The following is a 16369-nucleotide window of genomic DNA, read 5'->3' on the forward strand; positions in this document are numbered from 1 at the left end:
TATCAAAACATTTTTTTTTTATATTTGAGAAGGTGGTTGAGATTTGGAAACATATTTTTTTTTATATTTCCAGATATAATTAAAAAATATATAAAAAATTGTAATATATTATAAATTATATAATCTAAAATATATGTTTTTTTATGTATTTTATTATAGATTCTGGATATACTTATATTATTTTTAAATTATATAATCTAAAATATATTAAATACATTCTGAATTGTACCTGAAATATATATTTTATATTATGCAAATTTGCAATTAAATTTTATATTACAGAATCAAAATGTTCTAGATCCAAAACTAAATTTTATATTACACAACTCAAGATCAACAATCAAATTTCATATTTCACAATTCAAAATATATATAAAAAAAGTAAAAATACATTTTATCTTTTTTTTTTCATAAAGAATAGTTTAGCATTTATAATATTACAGTTTTAAAAAAAAAATGAAGTAATGGGCCCGTTTTTAGGCTTATAATAAAAAATGTGAAGCAAACTGAAATTTTTAGTCTGTGAAGAGTTAAAACTCTACTCACATAACTTATAATCCTTAAGTTATTTGTAATACATTTGAAAAACGGACCAGTTAATCCAATTCTTATTTAACAGATTGAAAATGGGAGAGACTTAAAGGAGTTGGGTCATATTGTCACTCTTGAAAAAAGAAAGGTGCAGAAAAAATAAACAATAACTAATAAAAAAACTCATGCGTTATAAAGAACAAATAAATAAATGTGAGATTCAACTGTTTAAATAAGTTAAACTTATTTTAGTAAATATAACTATTATTTTTCATAAAGTAATCTAATATATGAAACAATATTAATAAAATAATATTGTATAATTGAATTTTAAAATTTAAGTTCCATTTAAATGTGTAAAAAGTCAAAACATATATATCTAACACATAATGTTTAAGTTCGAAAATATCAAATTAGTAACTATAATTCTTAAAAAAAAAAAACTCCAGTTAAAAAAAGAAAACATATTTTTTAATCAAACAGGTTGAACCCTCTAACCACAGATTTTTTAAGGTCAGTTTAATTCCTTTTATCAGGTATTAAAATGTAGTTTTTAAAAAATAAAAATAAAAAGAGTGGAAGTTACACTGGATTGAAGGTGGAACCAGTGGTCTCTGATTTGGGTTTTGGTGGGTAATTTCTTTTTTAATTTAAATATTCTTTAACATAGTTTTTAGAAGAAAATAATCCGTACAACATGGCAGATCAATAAATATAACAAAAATATTATTAAATTGAACTTCAAATAGTTCTAATTGAAAAATACATTAAGATCATAAGTGGATTAAAGATTGTGTATATATGACAATCAAATTATAGCTAATATTAGAACCATAAATCATACAAACCTTTTTAAGTAATATTCTAATTGAATAATACATTAAGATCCAGTAGTATATTAAATTGCGTTGGAGATAAATAAAATTTATAATTTAAAACAAAAATTAAGTTTCTGAAAAAATTTACATTGTAAAATAGTTAATTTATATAATATCCATTAATTTAAAAAAATGTTTTAAATATGTTTAAATTTAAACAAACTTTAGAAGCATCTTTTAAAGTACATTATGTATATTATATATTTGACTGTATGTTGCATAAACTTTTAAATTTGTTTTAAAAGTCTTTTATACAAAGTTATTATATTTGATAAAAAATAATTAATTAATACACATCTAATCGAAACTAAAACAGAGATAATTTATCACCAAAACTATATTTTTTTATTAATGACACATATTACGTTTTAAATTTCACATATATTTACTTATACAGCACCGTTTTTAGTAAATTCAGACTTTAGTTATTAGGAAACCGAATTTTTAATATTTTTAAAAAATTAAAATTTGATTTAGTTTGTCAAGAAAGTAATTGTTGTGAATAATTTTGGATTTGAGTTTACTTTTATTTTTACTTTTAAATTTTTTATACTCTTTTTCTTTTCTCCTTTCTCTTTAACCTAACCGATGCTCCTCTCTTTTTTTTTTCTTCTCATTTGTTCTTTTGTCACTCCACCACCACAATACCCAGGTATTATTATGGTTTTGATTAGATTTGCATGATTAGATTTTACACAGTTATATATATTAGTTTGACTTGTGAAAAAAATAGTGATGCATTGATCTAAAAAATATGGGAGGGAAAAATAGTGATGCTTATTGAAAACCATTGAGCTGTTGAATGAGTTTGGAAAACCTTTGAATGAGTTTGGAAAATTGCTGAAGGTTTCAATGGTTTTGGAAACCTGGTAAACAATGTTTTTTTTCAAATGTTTAAACTCTCGGATGATCCTCATATTTGTTGGAGAATCTCAAATTGGTCTTATGCATTGAAAACAGTCTTAATTGGATCCTAAATTTTGAAAAATCATAACAATTACATCCTTTCCGTTAAGTGTTCTCGAACGACGTTAATCAATGCTGAGCTAAAGTATAGTTAATATGTTGATCTGGATTGTTTGATTATATGAAATTTTTATTTAAATTAAAGGATTATGACATGACAAAATTTAATTGGTTTATATTAAAATAATATATTAGGGATTTTGTTTTCTTACCCAGCATTAGGGTCACTCAAGAGACATTTTCTCCCTTCCTCTTCTCTTTTGTCGGTTCGATTCAACAAGGAATTCTTCTTCTCCCTTTGTTTTCTTGGTTCTTGTTCGGTTTTCGCAGCAAGGAGAGGTTAGGTTTTGGTGGCTCGGGAGCCACATCGGCGACACATCTCTATGATATCTTTTTGGCAAGTATATCAAATCGTTTCAAGTAATACAGTGAATAAGTAAAAGAGTACCCTTTTCCCAAGGGAATTTGAGTTATCAAGATCAATTATTAATGATAACATTTGTGATTTCAATTTGGAATTAAGCATGAAATTAACAACTTAAAAAAAGTTAAGATTGAAAAATGCGATAAAAGATCACTAGAATTGGTCTTTGACTAACATTATAGTAAAATCCTGGACAACATATATTCTTTGTTCAAGCATTCACATGAGATGAGAGTATCTTGGTTTAATTCCTTAAAACAAGTTCTAAAATTATCTATTGAATTATTAATTCCTTAATTAATTCATCAGATAATTTTGCATTAACTTCATACGTTGAGAATGACCAAAAGCACAGAAAAGTATTCCTAGCGTAGTTACTTTTAGTTTCTTTTTTTACGTTTCTGGTTCTAAAAATAATTTCCAGTACAATAGAACTTTTAAAGAGATTAATACTTTCGTATAATCAAAAGCAAGTCAAGAAAAGAACAAGAACAAAAACATATATTGCACAGGAAATTTACATTAATGTTTCGTCATACAACCAATTCCAATTAACAGAAAATTTAGCCTATCCTAGACATATCAAACGTACTCTTTTCTGCAATTCCTTGCAGAAAGTGAAGTCTTAGATGTCTTGAAAGGTCTTTGAAAGGTCTTCTGATCCTCTCCTGTATTTTTCTGGCAATGCGAACTTTGGCTTGCGCTATGCGAGAATTGGCTGACAAACTCCCAATTATACATCCTTTCCTGTATAATAATTTACATATATCACTCTACCAGTGCGAAGATCCATGTTCGTGGGAGTTTACGTAGCGGTCGAGAAAATCTGACCTCTCCTTGTTGCGAAAAATCGAACAAGAACTAGGAAAAGGTAGGAAGAAGAAGAATGCTTTGTTGAATCAAACCCGCAAAAGAGAAGAGGAAGGAGAAAAATGTCTCTCGCACGACCCTAATGCTTGGTTTTCTTGATTATGAAATTCCTAATTCCCTTTTCAATTCTCTCTTTTCTCTAACCTTATTTAGTTTATAAAGCCTAATCTAAATAACATAAAATCTCTAATCTATTATTTTAACATAACCTAATTAAATTTTGTCATGTCATAATCCCTTAATTTAAATAAAAATTTCACATAATCAAACAATGCACATCAACATATTAAATGTATTACTCAACATCGGTTACCATCCTTTGAGAAAACTAAACGGAAAAGACGTAATTGTTAAGTTTTTTCAAAATTTAAGACCCAATTGATACGGTTTTCAACCAGAGGACCCACTTGAGAAAAAAAATTGTTTACCCAGTTTCCAAAATCATTGAAACATTCAACAATTTTTCAAATCCATTTAACAACTCAATGAGGACCATAAGATGGTTTAAACCTTTTAAAAAAATTGTTCACCCAGTTTCCAAAATCATTGAAACATTCAACAGTTTTCCAAATCCATTTAAAGACTCAATGATTTTCAATAAGTCTCATTGTTTTCCCTCTTATGCTTTCCCAAATCATTGTATCACTATTTTTCTTACAGACCAGACCAATATATATAATTATGTAAAATCTAATCAAAACTGGAACAGCACCTGAGTATTGTGGCGGTGGGATGCCACAAGAACATAGGAGAATAAAAACGAGGACTAGGTTAAAGAGAGGAGGACGACGACTAGGTTAAAGAGAAAGGAAAAAAAGAAGAGTACAAAAAGTTCAAAGGTAAAAAATAAAAGTAAATTCTTGTAGTTAAAATTCCAAACCATTCCCATAATTCGTTTTCTTAACAAATGAGTTTTAAATATTAATTTTTCTAAAAAAATTTCAAATAATATTAAAAATTCGATTTTTCATAAACTAAATTTTGAACCTATTAAGAATTGTGCTAAGTAAATATAACAAACAGTAGTGGAATTAAAAACTGTGCTATGTGCTATAAGTAAATATAACAAACTGAAATTAAAAATTTAACATGTGTCATTAATGAAAAAAACTCCCAAAACTAAGGTCAGATTCTCCTCCAAGTTTCTCCAAAATGTCAGCACTGTTTCAGCTGCCATTCAACTTTACTTTCAAAGCTAGTAATATTTTTTTCAATTACAGTGTTTCTTTTACTGATAGAAATGAACAAATTAAAATATAAGGTGTACCAAAAATACAATATATAACAGGTACACATCTGCACATGAGAAAGATAAACTTTATTAGTATATGTTTTAATACCTCTGTGCCTCTGGTATGTTTATCAATTTATCAATAATTTTGAACAAATAATGTTTTATATGAATCATGCACTATAATAATCTATGTTTATAATTGTTAGATATATATTTTAAATTTTTTTACATATAACTCTAATAAATTATTTTAATACAAATTGATTTTTAAATATTGTATATTATTTACAAAACTTGACAAATTTATGTAGATTACATTTAAAAAATATATCTATACAACTAAATCATTAATTAATTGTACATCTAATTTTTTTTATTAACCAAGAGTGATTGTATTAATTTTGAAATCATGGTATTCTGATATTTATATATTTAAATTTACTCAAATTTATTATTTTGATAGAGTAAAGTTGCATTTTGTTATTAGCTTAACTTGAATAGATTTTTATTGGATTATTAATTTATGTGATTTTTTTCATGATTAATGAAAATGAAGATATGCATAATTGAATTTTTGATGATATTTGTGTCCTTTCTTAAAAAGTTGCTAAAACTTTTACCTTTTTAGTATAGAATGGTAAATTGAGATAATATAATTTATTAAAATTTTAGTTTTTTAGAAATTGTTGTACGACCAATTACTTATTGATTTAAAGGTAAGAAAAATAGTGTGGTTTTATGTTTTACGTATTCTGTGTGTGTGAGTGTGAGAACAGTGTTGAATATTTATTCATTTATCCTTTTTTTGTTTTGTTTTATTGTTTTATGTAGTTGTGAGAGTAATTCAAGAGGGTTTTTCAAGATTTCATTTTTACTAATAAGCATATGATTAATATAGTCTTTGTTTTCCTGAAAAATTTTCAATATTGATGGTTTCATTTATAGATAGACATAATATGACAAATTTCATTTGTTTATTAATTTAACATAAACATTGGTGGTATAGTTAGGTGTTTGTCCTGATTCAGCTACATATGCTAATACTTTTAGAGGTAGTCAATAGTGAATATCGAGATAATTTTATAGCTTTTTAGAAGTGTAAACTTTTATTTATATTAAATTTATGTCATGTTTTGGAGACAATAAAAGAAGGACTTTCAAAGATTTTGGTTCTTCTACTTTAGTTTATCATGGTTTCTTGGATCAACAAGTAATTTATTGATATGGACCATGAATTAATATCGACAATAACCTTGGTGGTTTTTCTTTTATAAGTATGTGTAATTTAAAGTTTTGCATAAGAGAAATTATTAGGTTTCCAAGTAATTTGACTTTTATTCTTAGTTTAATTATTTATATCTATATATTCATTTAAATTTTTTTTATAATAGTATAATTTTCTTATGTTTTATAAAATATAGTTTTTGTCATGATCATAAGTTTGGTGTAGTCTTTGTATTATTATTATTATTTTCATTTTTATTTTAATAAATTTTACTTGATAATAAAGGATTAATGAATTTTTAGTTTTAAAATTCATAATAATGTTTAAAATAATTTTATTCGAAAACATTCAACTTGATCATGGGTTATTCTCTTTGTTTATTAAGAAACATAAGAAAATACTCTACCACTTATGTCAACAATCGGGTATTACAACTCAGTGCAAATATACTTGTGTTGTGACCATGTCAACAGCATTGAAATTGCAAATTTGGCAGCGCATGCACTTTTCTTGACATCATACATAGCTCAGAGTGAATTTCAAATGCAACAACGTATACAATACCTCTAAACATACCAAGGAAAGAAAAATCAATTGTCTAATAATACAGCCATTGCAAATAATACATAAGTTTTGAATTGAATCACCATATTATAAAGTGGTTCAAAATGATTCTACCTTAATAGCTTCACGAGGCATTTCATAGGCATCTTTGGGCCTTGATTTCTTAACTCCAGCAGCAGTGAACCACACTTTGTCAGATTTGTAACTGTCAACAGCAACACTGGTGACCTTGACCCACACAAGAACCTTGGTCTTCATTCCATCTAAAACATTCAACTTACCCTTTGTTAAGCTCCCTTTCACACGGTTTGCATACCTCACAATGGATGAGTCCTTGAAGCACACCTCACAGGGAGAGCTCAAGTGCACCACCAACTTTCCTTTAGCTACATCAAACTCGTAGCAAGTTATGTTCCGGGGGAACAGACCGGGAGGAAGGTTGTACTCTCGAAGAAGATCTGGTAAAGCCTTCTGGGATTTTCCTATTAATAACAAAACAGAATGTCTCATTAATATGTTTGCTATTATGTACATTGCAAGTTCATGTTCGAAATGCATGTGCAAGATGTGAAAACAATAGCTACCTTTCAGCTTGTTGATGAAAAGTTTTGTCTTCTCTTCCACAGTAGTTGAGAGAGCCTGAAATTGCAAGCAACGTATAAGCCTTTATCGTTCAGAAAAATTATCTAATATCAGAAGAACAAATGCACTTTCATGTCCTCCATGTTTATTTTCAAGTAAGATATGATCCTAGTTCTGAGAAATTAACAAAACAATATACCCAAAACAGAGAAAAGTGAAGCACTGAGACAGAAAGTTAAGAAATGAGAAAAAAAGGGTGAAAGATGCATACTGATAGATCGTCAGTTATGTGGGAAATCTCTGCCTTGGCTTTCTTGGAGATCCAAGCACTTCCCAGTTTAGTGAGAGCCTTATCCATTCTCCTTTAACTTTACCAACTCTCAGTTTCTCTCTTTGAAAGAAAGGAAAATCATGTTTAAACACAATGGTATGGAAACTGTCTCTGTCATGGATGGTAAACCAGACAACTCAAGGCGTCGCATAAACAAACTTTCAAATAAATCACTCAAAGTGAAAAAAAAAAAACATCTCATAAGGTTAAGCTCCAAAATTTTCTCGCTTAAATTGGATTTTAGCTTGCCTTGTAATCTAAATTAATTAACAGTAATATCAGCGAGTTTATGGTTATAATTGCTTTGTAGGTGGGTGATGTTTCACATTCAATCACTCCTTTATGTAACATATGAGGTTCGCCGTGCCATAAAACCTGTCATACTAAAAATGATTTCTCAACTTAAATGTTACATCTGACAGAGTCCCGTGTTTAAATATTTTTACCAAACATTTTGAATTATCAATTAAATTTTATGATTCTTTTTTAACCTATAGGAGTTGAGAATATATTAAAGAGTTTACAATAATTCAATCTATACCTCTAATTATTATACTTTATAAACAATCTCTACGAATTTTAATAGGTTTGATTAAATTTAAGTTCGTGATAACTTTTTAGTATTTTTAATTAAGTCTTTAGTAAAAAAAATTATCAATTGAGCAATAAATTTTTTTATATTTTTTAAATGAGTTTTTATTGTTTAATTGTTATGGTTATAGAATCACAATGCTATTTTGTGAAGGAAGTTTTTTTAGTTAACATAACAGCTAGTTTTTATTATGTTTATCTCAAAATTAAAGTCGTCCTTCATACAACCAGCGGTCATGGATTAAGATGTATAAGTCTTCTTTTTATTGCATTTCACTTGAACTAAGATAATGGAAGATAAAAACCACGTAACTTTATTAATGGAAAAATTAAACAGTAAAAACTTAATTAAAAACGTAAAATATATTTTGGAAGACTTAATAGATAAAAAAAATGTAATAAGAATTTAATTAAAAATATTTAAATTTATGATGAACTTAAAATTTAATTAAGTCATTCTAATAATACTTACCAAATGGTTCTTTTGCTAGGTTAAATTAACATTGTTAGAATTAGTTATTACATCTTAAATCTATTCGTTTAGAAACTTGAAGTTTTGTCATATCTATTCTTAAAAAGTGATTCTAATAGTTGAAGAAAATGTATTTAAATTATTAGATATATTATATTATTATATATTTTATATAAATATTTTATTTTTAGTTTTATTATTTTTTATTTTAAGTTTATCTATTTTTTTATTATAAATATAATATTATATATATTCTCAAGAGAAGATTAATTTCATATATAATATTTTATTATATTTAACTTAAATTATTTTTAGACGTAATATAGGAAAACTATTGAAATAGTTTAATTTTTAAGAATTAATTGTACAACTTTCTATGCAGAAATTCTTATTTTAATAAAATAAATAAAAACTAACGTTTTTCTTTACATTATGAGAAAATAAAAGAACTATGGTATTCATATTTTTGTACAATGGTAATAAAATGAGAAAATACTTACAAAATTATAAACCTATAGACAGATTTGATTCCCTTCTATAATCTAAAAAGTTAACTACGTGTTGCAGTCTTCAAAATAAGATCCTTTTCTAAACAATTTTCAAGTCTTTCTTGTTTGAGTGAAGATACAAGCGAAATAAAAAAACTGAATTATAATTATTTTTTCATTTTGGACATAAAACACAGGAGACAAGCCACACCATTCGTTAATTTAGGCTATCATACCAATTAAATAATTTTCTAAATATAAACCTAAATCAATGAGACGGTGATGTAGCATGTTCTAGAACATTTAAAGAGAGTATTAAAATTAAAATAATACCCCTCTGATCACATTATTCCACCCATCCATCACGTTAAATTTCAATTAAAAATAAATAGTTACAATTTTATCTACTGGTAAATAATGATTAAATTAACAATTTTGACAATTGACATATTTAACAAGACAAACAAAGGAATACCTATTCCACATCACAAATCACACTCCATATACTTGCAGGTGAGAAGGAGAACACAGAAAATATAAGAGGAAAAGTGTTTGCATGTAAATGTACAAGTTTAGAGGGTAAAGCATAAACCAAAGTTTATTTTCTTCCACCCGACAATCCCGAGAACCAAACATGAATAATTCTTCGACGGCCACACGCCATGACAACTTCACAACATTGTGTTGTCCGTAATGCTAATCTCCATTAATACAACTTCCAAACAGACCTCCATCACGATAACTTTAATGTTTTTTTCTCTCCCTTCATCCTATTCTCTCTGCCTTTTTTTTCCCATTTTCCTTCCAACCTTGCTTCCTACCCTCCACTCAGGTATCTTCTTATCTTCTCCACCTCACACACATTATTTTTTATGCATATATCTATCTTACATAAGACTTCTACATCTAACTGTTATTTACCCATCTGCATACATATAAAATAAACATATTGGATTAAGTTGTTTTTAAACATATATTTTAAATTTCCTTAGTTGTTTTAACAATGTTGAACAGTTCTGTGTTTGATGCTCTTTATACATGTTTTGACAGATAACCTGGGATTTTGGAGTTAGTTTTGACTTTCTTGTGACACTGTTGCAGCACACTCTAGTTTTGCAAAATCATGGGTAGTGAGATAGATACTAAATCAATTGAACCTGTCCGGAATGCTGTCTCTTTGTTTGGAGATAAAGGTGATCAGAAGAAATATCAAGCTGCAAGGAGTAAGGTAAGATAAGTAAGAAATATGGTTTTGAAAGGATTTTAGAGTATCTTAAAATAACGTTTCATTGTTAGTCTCGTTCACTCGGGTAAATTCGATCATAAATATTATGAGAGATCGGCATCTAAATTCATGATTTTGCTTTATTTGTTGGTCAGAGTGATTGTGGAAATGAATTTGAGGAGCTGACAAAGGAATTGGCCAACTGCAAGTTTCAGTTAGAAGCAAAGCATGCTGCACACATGCAAGCACTTCTTAAGTTGGAGCATAGCCAAAAGATGATTCACGAATTGTCTACCCTACTGAAGAAATCTGACATTGAAAGAAACAAGAACATGAGTGAATGTTCGGAATGTAGATCTCGCAAAGGTGAACTTGAATCCAAGATGAAAGAGATGGTTGATCAGAGTTTGGAGGCTGCGAAGGTCCGAGACCAGTTTGCCCATGTTTTAAGCGAACTGAAGGCCACACAAAGGGAGCTTCTCAACAAAGAAACAGAACTTGTTGCTGCCAGAGATTCAGAAATGAACTCTTTGACCAAAGCAAAACAATTGGAATCCGCTTTGGAGGCTGAAAAGGAACAGAAAGAAGAACTTGTGCAGCAAGTGAAGGAGCTCAATGAAGCTATTCGCAATTCAAAACTAGCTGCCATTGAATCTGAGAGAGAGAAGTTAGCTTTATTGTCTGAGAAGGATGAGCAAATTGATTTCGCTACAAAAGCTACTGCTCAGGTACAACAACAGCTAGAAGATATGAGAAAGCATGAGGAAATGTTACAAAATCAACCAATGGGCGTGTCTACAGTGGTGGATTCTCTTCTCCTGGAACATATACTAGCTAATGGAAAACTCGTTTTATCTGAGGATTCTTCTCCCAAAGACTTAGACCGATTAAACATTGACATGGAACTAAAGGAGAGAAAGATAATGGATCAATCTGCGTACATTCACACACTAGAAATGGAATTGAGTCGGTTAAAGCAACAAGTTAAGGTTGCAAAGGAAGAAATAAATGCCTTGAGTATTACTAATGAATCACTCACTAGTGAGTTACATGAGGCTAATGCAGAACTAAACATGAACAAGGAGAGCGACATTGAAACACAGGTGGAAATTGCATTGCTGAAGTCTAAGCTGCAGGAACATAGGGTGGTTTACAAGAATGGAAAGATTACTGAAGAATCTACAACCGATCACTCAAAGGCAGAAGTTGAAGAGAGAAATAGTGAGAAGAACAATGAGCATGTGACAGGAAAATCCTTATTTGGAGTTGAAGGAGAGGTAGGAAGATTTTCAGAGTTAGCATTGATGAAAAAGGAGCTGGAAAATGCATCAGTGAAAATTTCGGAGTTGAGGGCTCGTGCAGAACAGGCTCTGAGCAGGGCTGAGTTTGCTGAGAATGCTAAAACAGCATTAGAGGAGAAAATAAGGAGACACAGGGAACATAGGCAGAGAAGAAGGCTTGCTCTTACTGCCCTTAGGGAGGAATCTACCCCTAAACCATTTAGTCCTTCCTCATCGTATGGAACACCTGGATCCTACCAGCCCTTAGGTAAGGTTCTCAACATGAAATTGTGAAAGTCTAACTCTTATATATGTCATTTGTTACTTGCTAATTATATTTAGTTGCAGTCTCCTCTAATATTTGTTGTATCAAACAATGGGATAATCTGTTTGGTCTTATTTTCTGTACCACTTTTATTCTTATCCTAAGACATTATATCTTTAAGTTTGTACGACCAGGGACACAATCAGAAACAGCTATCAGAACGCCAAGTTTTACTGTAACAGGTTATGCAAATTTTAATATATAACTATGGAACCTAACTAATTTATAATAACTTTATTAATCTTGTTTTTTCAACTCTATTTTTACATGATATCAGTTATTTATTCTTAGTTTTCATTATTCATACGTGGAATTGGTTTGTGTGATATTATTACATAGATAAATTATTTGGTCAATCAAAGCTATTTATTTCTCTTTATATGGGTGTAATTGTTCATGTGTTACAACTTAATTTCTTCCGATTGTAAGAAAGTTGACGATGATAGTTTAGGTTTGGTTGGGCCAATAATGATAGGTTAGGACTGATGGGCTCAATCCTCATTTCCAAACTGGGCTGGCCCAGTTAATGGGATCATTCCCCTCCAGAAAAGTTGTCAAGTGAATTTCATTTTTCTGGGACTGCTTAATGTTTTTGTTGTTTGAATATCGTATCTCAACCCTTATGAAATCTATTTATTCTAATGTTTAATCGGTTATCATAGTGTTTCTTATATAAGGTGGCGCAAAAAATGTATTTCGGAAAATCCTTATGAAATCGTAATTTCTAACAAAATACATTGCATCGTGATCTCCCACTTTTCATTTATCTTATATGGTGATAGAACGTTCTTGATGATAATGTTTTAGGTCTAAAGGGCGTGTTTGAATCATCGGGTTGGGTGATTGAATTGGCTTGTTTAGGAATTTTTGTCTAAGTTTTTCATTGAAGAATCCAAGAATAGTATTCAACAAAGTACATGTTCAACGTTACTTTAAGATGGGCATGACAATAAACACCACTTTCTCAAAGTGAAGTTTAGAGGTGGAGATGAAAAGTAATTCATTCGTTCACCTTTTTTTTCGCAAAATCAATTTTCTTATATTATTTTTAAACAAATTAATTAATTTTTTAGTTAATTTTTCAATTTAAATAATGTACACAGGTTAATTAAAAATTAAAATATTGAAAAGCAAAATAAAAAATATATTAATTAATTTATATGTTAATTTGTTATAAGAAACGAATGTGTGAAGTATGTTCACGTGTTACATATTCTAGCCTAAATATTAGTGCAAGGAAAAGCAGATGCAAGTTGTTTTTACCTTCCATCAATCAGAAAACGCTTAATATTGATAATTTTTAAATATGAAACATGATAAATATTATTAGCAAGTTAAACACACGTTGTGTATTCTTTGTTTCTGGTCCCTATTTGACAGGGAAAAGCCAAATAATGGGACGTTGAACTATGGACATTTTGTCTTGAATTTCCACAAGCGTGTGCTGGTCAATTATTCGTGATAAATATCAATTTAATATATTCATGCATTCATATAGTCTTATGTGACAATCACATCTCACACTTCAAAGTTCAAAGTAGTAGATTGTTCCTCCATGAGGGGGAAAATCTTGAAAGTCAATATTTTTCTATTAACGTATTAAATATGGATGCCCAAACCTAATATTATATTAATTTAATAGAACTTTCATTTTTATATTTATACTTATTTTTTATTCAACATTATTTCTATATCTTTTCTAAAAAAAATTCAATGTGATATCTTCGATTAAATTAATGACATTTCACTATTTCTTTTAGAATTAAACAATAAATACGTAAAAAAGTGAATGATCGTATTAACACATGTTAGTTCATCATCATCTAAATAACTTTAATGTTGATGTAAACAAAAATCATACTGAGTTTTTTTTTTAAATATAAGACCATATTAAATAAAAAATAAATAGAAAAAAAATATTTAATTATTGTTACAAATATAAAGACCAAACATGTTATTAAACTTATTATGTTTCATAATCTTTAATTATTTCTTTTATAAATATAATGACCATATTAAAGATTGGTTTTATTTTTTCTAAAACCAACATAGATTTTCAAATTCAATAAAATTAATTTATTTTAACTAAATTAAATTAATTTGGATATTTTTCAATTCAATTTAAATTGAATTAAATCTAGTTTATTAATTACATTAAACTTAGATTAATTTGTTAAATATATATTTAAAGTTAAATTTGAATTAGTCTGATTTAGCTTCAATCTAGTTTAATATACATTTGGTCTCATCAAACCTAATGTAATATGGATTTAATATTATCAAATTCAACTCATTATGATTTGACTTTGCTTTACTTAAGTTCAATTTACTCAATCGATATTAACTTTAGTTCACCTTTCATAATCTAGATTAGTTTTGACCTATCTTGACATAAATTTAACTTAGTAAAAAATTGGCCTAAGCTTAGGCTTAGGCTTGACTCGACTTAATCCAAATCTGAACTAAATTTAACTCAACCTAATTTAGACCACATGACACAAATTGACCCATCTTGATTTTAGCTTAGTCATATCTAACTTGACCTTACATGACTTTAATTCAACCTTATTTGATTTTCTTAACTTAGACCTAACACAACCCGATATGGTTTGACTCATTCCAATCAAATCTCAATATGATCTAACCTAGCTTGATTTATGGTTAGATTTTAATTGATTTGAGCTCAACTTGACCCAATTCGCTAACCTTATATTTGATGGACCTAATCCATCCGAAACTTTCCTTAAACATTACATCTCATAACTTGATGTGACCTAATTAACCTTAATTTTGAATTTTCAAAATTCAAATATATCCAATAAAAAAATCCAATTAAATGAATTATACTTGAAATTCAAAAATATAAATTTAAAGTTAAGGTACTTTACTACAAAAAAAGCTTTTAACAATACTTCAAAAGGAAAATCAACAACATGAACCATTTAATCATGGTGTTATCCAAAGTCTTGTGCAAATACATTGACAAGTGAAATCGTGGTTGTTTGTGGAGCTTTGACGGTTTTTTAGCAAAATTGTCATTAAAAGCTATCCCAATTGCGACACTCAAGAAATGACAATGGTAGAAGCGTCTCTAAAGGCACCGCTACTCCAAATGCAACAACATGGCAGTTCCAAACGCGACAATAGTGGTTTGGAAAGCATAATTGTGGTTGCTTAGTTATAACATGAATTTTGATCAAGAAATTTTTCTTTGAATAAATTCGATTACAATTTTTTTCGAAAGCATAATTGTGGGTTGCTTAGTTATTTTAAAATCAATAAATAAACCTCTGCTATAAAAAGTATAGATACCCATAAACGTTTTCAAACAAAGATTTTTTTAAACGATGTTTTTGTCAACATTTTTCTTAAAATTATATATGATGCATGGGATTCGGAACCAAAGTTGGGCAAGGAACTTCGTGGTTGACCTGATTGGAGGTGAACAAATAAGATTTTGCTTCTTCCTTCCATTTGAAAATTGGCACCTTGTTTGTGATGAAATGGCTGAATTTGTAGGAAGATATTAAATAAATACAAAAAGCTTCTAAATGTAGTAAGAGTTGGGAGAGCAAGTGAAAACTGGGATTAAATGGCTAATGCAACCTAAACATTGACTTAATTAGTTTATTAGTAAACAAAGTTAGGTTAAAAAGTACTCACTTAGTCAAATTCATATTTTAATTAGGTTCTTAAAAATGATTTTTTAAAGCTAATAACTGAAGGATCTACTCACGTAAATGACACATTATCATATTATTATAATACATTACTATTTAAATACTTATGTTCGCTTTGTATTAAATATTTTAAAATATCAACTCAAAGGCTATATAGATTATATTTTAAAAATATAATCTATAAGATTTTTATATAATTATCCAAATGCTAAAATTGTATAAATATGAGTGGTCCTCACTCCAACTTTGTGCATATAATAAGACGAAGAATGTAAAGAGGCCGGCACGATAGTAGTTACTCACCAGCCATGATGATTGATAATTATATATATATATATATATATATATATATATATATATATATATATATATATATATATATATATATATATAGATAGATAGATAGATAGATAGAGAGAGAGAGAGAGAGAGAGAGAATGGTTTTATTTAACCATGACCAAGATTTCAATTCAATCTGCTGACAAAATGACCAAATAATACAACAAAATTATTTCAATTATAGGAGATAATAAAATTATAGAAGATACTAAAAGAGGTTGTAATAGATATTAAAGGAATAATTTTAATGAACAATATGAACAGTGATATATATATATATATATATATATATATATATATATATATATATATATATATATTTAATTAATTGTTTTTGTTGATGTAACGAGTGAATATAGGTATG

The 16369-nt window shown here is 28.2% G+C and overlaps 2 protein-coding genes across 2 annotated transcripts; one reads left to right on the forward strand and one right to left on the reverse strand.

The window, feature by feature from the left end:
• Positions 1-6575: 6575 nt before the first annotated feature.
• On the reverse strand, positions 6576-7710 carry LOC124845077 (uncharacterized protein At5g01610-like). The gene is made up of 3 exons (XM_047322117.2): positions 7546-7710; positions 7277-7331; positions 6576-7174 (listed from the first exon to the last, which is right to left on the reverse strand). The coding sequence occupies exons 1-3, from the start codon at positions 7630-7632 to the stop codon at positions 6792-6794; spliced, it is 525 nt and encodes a 174-aa protein (XP_047178073.1). The 5' UTR covers positions 7633-7710; the 3' UTR covers positions 6576-6791.
• Positions 7711-9682: 1972 nt separating this feature from the next.
• Positions 9683-12106, forward strand: LOC124845086 (uncharacterized). The gene is made up of 3 exons (XM_047322130.2): positions 9683-9988; positions 10269-10384; positions 10537-12106. Exons 1-3 carry the CDS (start codon positions 9850-9852, stop codon positions 11953-11955), a joined length of 1674 nt encoding a protein of 557 aa, XP_047178086.2. The 5' UTR covers positions 9683-9849; the 3' UTR covers positions 11956-12106.
• Positions 12107-16369: the final 4263 nt, after the last annotated feature.

Source organism: Vigna umbellata, chromosome 1 (assembly GCF_029865625.1).
Source record: "Vigna umbellata cultivar VRB3 chromosome 1, Vumbellata_1.0, whole genome shotgun sequence".
In the NCBI taxonomy this organism is placed as follows: Eukaryota; Viridiplantae; Streptophyta; class Magnoliopsida; order Fabales; family Fabaceae; genus Vigna; species Vigna umbellata.

Bases quoted from the DNA above. Each gene is read 5' to 3' on its own strand.
- LOC124845077 (XM_047322117.2), bottom strand. From the start codon at position 7,632: ATGGATAAGGCTCTCACTAAACTGGGAAGTGCTTGGATCTCCAAGAAA. The intron at 7,332-7,545 runs GTATGCATCTTT...TTGCAATTTCAG, and splicing joins ACATAACTGACGATCTATCA to GCTCTCTCAACTACTGTGGA. The intron at 7,175-7,276 runs GTAGCTATTGTT...TGTTATTAATAG, and splicing joins TTTCATCAACAAGCTGAAAG to GAAAATCCCAGAAGGCTTTA.
- LOC124845086 (XM_047322130.2), top strand. From the start codon at position 9,850: ATGCTAATCTCCATTAATACAACTTCCAAACAGACCTCCATCACGATA. The intron at 9,989-10,268 runs GTATCTTCTTAT...GCACACTCTAGT, and splicing joins GCTTCCTACCCTCCACTCAG to TTTGCAAAATCATGGGTAGT. The intron at 10,385-10,536 runs GTAAGATAAGTA...TTTGTTGGTCAG, and splicing joins ATCAAGCTGCAAGGAGTAAG to AGTGATTGTGGAAATGAATT.